The sequence below is a fragment of the Populus nigra genome, chromosome 17 (genome assembly GCF_951802175.1).
Source record: "Populus nigra chromosome 17, ddPopNigr1.1, whole genome shotgun sequence".
NCBI classification, from domain to species: Eukaryota; Viridiplantae; Streptophyta; class Magnoliopsida; order Malpighiales; family Salicaceae; genus Populus; species Populus nigra.
The window spans coordinates 9,545,181-9,547,122 of NC_084868.1; the positions used below are offsets into that span (position 1 = coordinate 9,545,181).

The 1,942-nt window shown below is 40.1% G+C and overlaps 1 protein-coding gene across 1 annotated transcript; it reads right to left on the reverse strand.

Moving 5' to 3' along the window:
- Positions 1 to 312: 312 nt before the first annotated feature.
- LOC133676887 (uncharacterized) lies at positions 313 to 1,696 on the reverse strand. Its single transcript, XM_062098672.1, has one exon. It carries the CDS (start codon positions 968 to 970, stop codon positions 455 to 457), a length of 516 nt encoding a protein of 171 aa, XP_061954656.1. The 5' UTR covers positions 971 to 1,696; the 3' UTR covers positions 313 to 454.
- Between the last annotated feature and the right edge of the window lie 246 nt (positions 1,697 to 1,942).

Genomic DNA, 1,942 nt, shown 5'->3' on the forward strand with positions numbered 1-1,942 from the left:
GTCTCGAAACTTCTCTAATTTTCGAGAAACATCGTCAAGCAATACTTGCCAAAAAAGAAAAAAGGAAAAAAGCCACTGCCAGCAAGCAAGAAAAAAAACATAACTGCTCCTCAATTAAACACAATCTAACATAAGAAATTAAGGTAGTCTCAGACAGGCATTTCAAGGCCATTTTAAGCGTAAGTAACCAAAACCTTTCAAGCTTCAACACTCTTTAGCTGTACAGCACAGCAAAAATCACCCACAAGTCCACAACCATACAAACAAACACAAGAAAACAAAATCACTCAAACACAGAAAACGAAAGGGAAGTAAAGGTAAAATAACGATAATAATAATTAAGAAACAAATTAGCAGACAGGTGAAAAGAAAAAACTATAGTAAATAATAAAAAGAGGCAAAGACCAAATCTTGAGCTCTGCTCATGATTTATTTTCTTAAATTTAATTAGCCCTTAGAGTCTAGCGTTGGGTGTCTCTCTTGGAGAACTCCTCTTAGCTGGTAATTCTCTTTGTGAAGGACTTCTCCAGAACCCAGTACCGTAGAAGGTCTCCCACATCTCCTTCTCCAACCTCAGCATAGCTTCCTCCTTCTTCACAGCCTCCTCACCATCGAACTCTCGCAATGAATCCTCAACACGAGCCATTGGATGAATATGTAATTCCGGATCATCGCATGATCCACAGCCATAACCCCTCCCTCGCGGGGGAAAAAGGCCTTTCTTGATCAGTTTTTTCCGTTGTTTTCTTTTCAAAGCACGTCGACATATTCCGGCAGGAATCTTGTAGATAGTGAGAACCAAAAGGTTAACTAATCCACATGGGCAACAACAACAAATCGCTGCACACTCTGCTGTTGTCCCCCCCGCTATCTCACCAAAACGCCCGCTGCAGCAGGAGGAACCCGAGGACTTGGCGTGTCTTAAAAGGGGCCGGCGCTTTATCAATGATGAAGAAGATGCGAATGGCATAATACACTGATTGTTGGAGTTGCGTTTGTCGCTAATGTTAATAATAATGTTTATCAAGAAATGAAGCTGAGACGAAATGCTCTCTTGATTCCAGCCGCAACAATTGATTATAGAAACGCAAGACAAAAACCAATAATTTTTTAAAAGAGAATCCGATCCAATCCACTCAATTAAGAAGATGAAGAGGAGGCCAGAAAAGAAAAGAAAGGAAAGGGCCTCTAGAAAGATGACCCTCTGTAGATATTAGGGAGTAGGAAGCTGGTGAACTGGCTCCATGGGTTTGGATGGCACCGCAGAAACTAGAAGCTAGCTAAGAACTGGTAATATGTTCGTGAGAGAGAGCGATAAAAAGGGACAAAGAGTCTCAAGTTCAGGCAAGTTTTGCGCTGACTCTGATTTTCGTTTCTGTTCCTTTAGCTTGCAGGGTGTTTTTACTGTTTTTGTCGAGGGTTTTGCTTTCTGTGGACAGGACAGTGTACTGGTGTAAAATACGGGACACAAAGATTGAATTAATAGTCGAGGGCGTGAGAGTGAAAGGAGGATGGTTTTTCTTCTTTCCTTTCCTATTTTCTTGGTGGGATATGAGAGGTGTTGAACTCGGAGGGACGATGACTAACTGATGAGCTGTGGAGGTTTTTATGTATTTAATTACAGGGGGGAAAGGGCTCTTTTTAGGACAAGGGATTCATAGCACATAGAGCTGAAAGAGGTTTTGGAAGGGGAGTCAACATGTCAGAATATGTGTAGAGGTCGTCATTCCACTAATTTCACCGAAAGTTTCTTTTTTAATTCACTTTTTATATAAAAAAAATTCAACTCATTTATTTAATATATGAGAGTTCAGAGTATGAGATTTTTTGGAAAATGAATTAGGGAACAGAGAGCATTATTTTACTTTTATTTTAGATATAACTAATTTCCCTTTCATGCTCTCCAGCATTACAGAGAAGCACAAGGACTCTCAATTTGTGA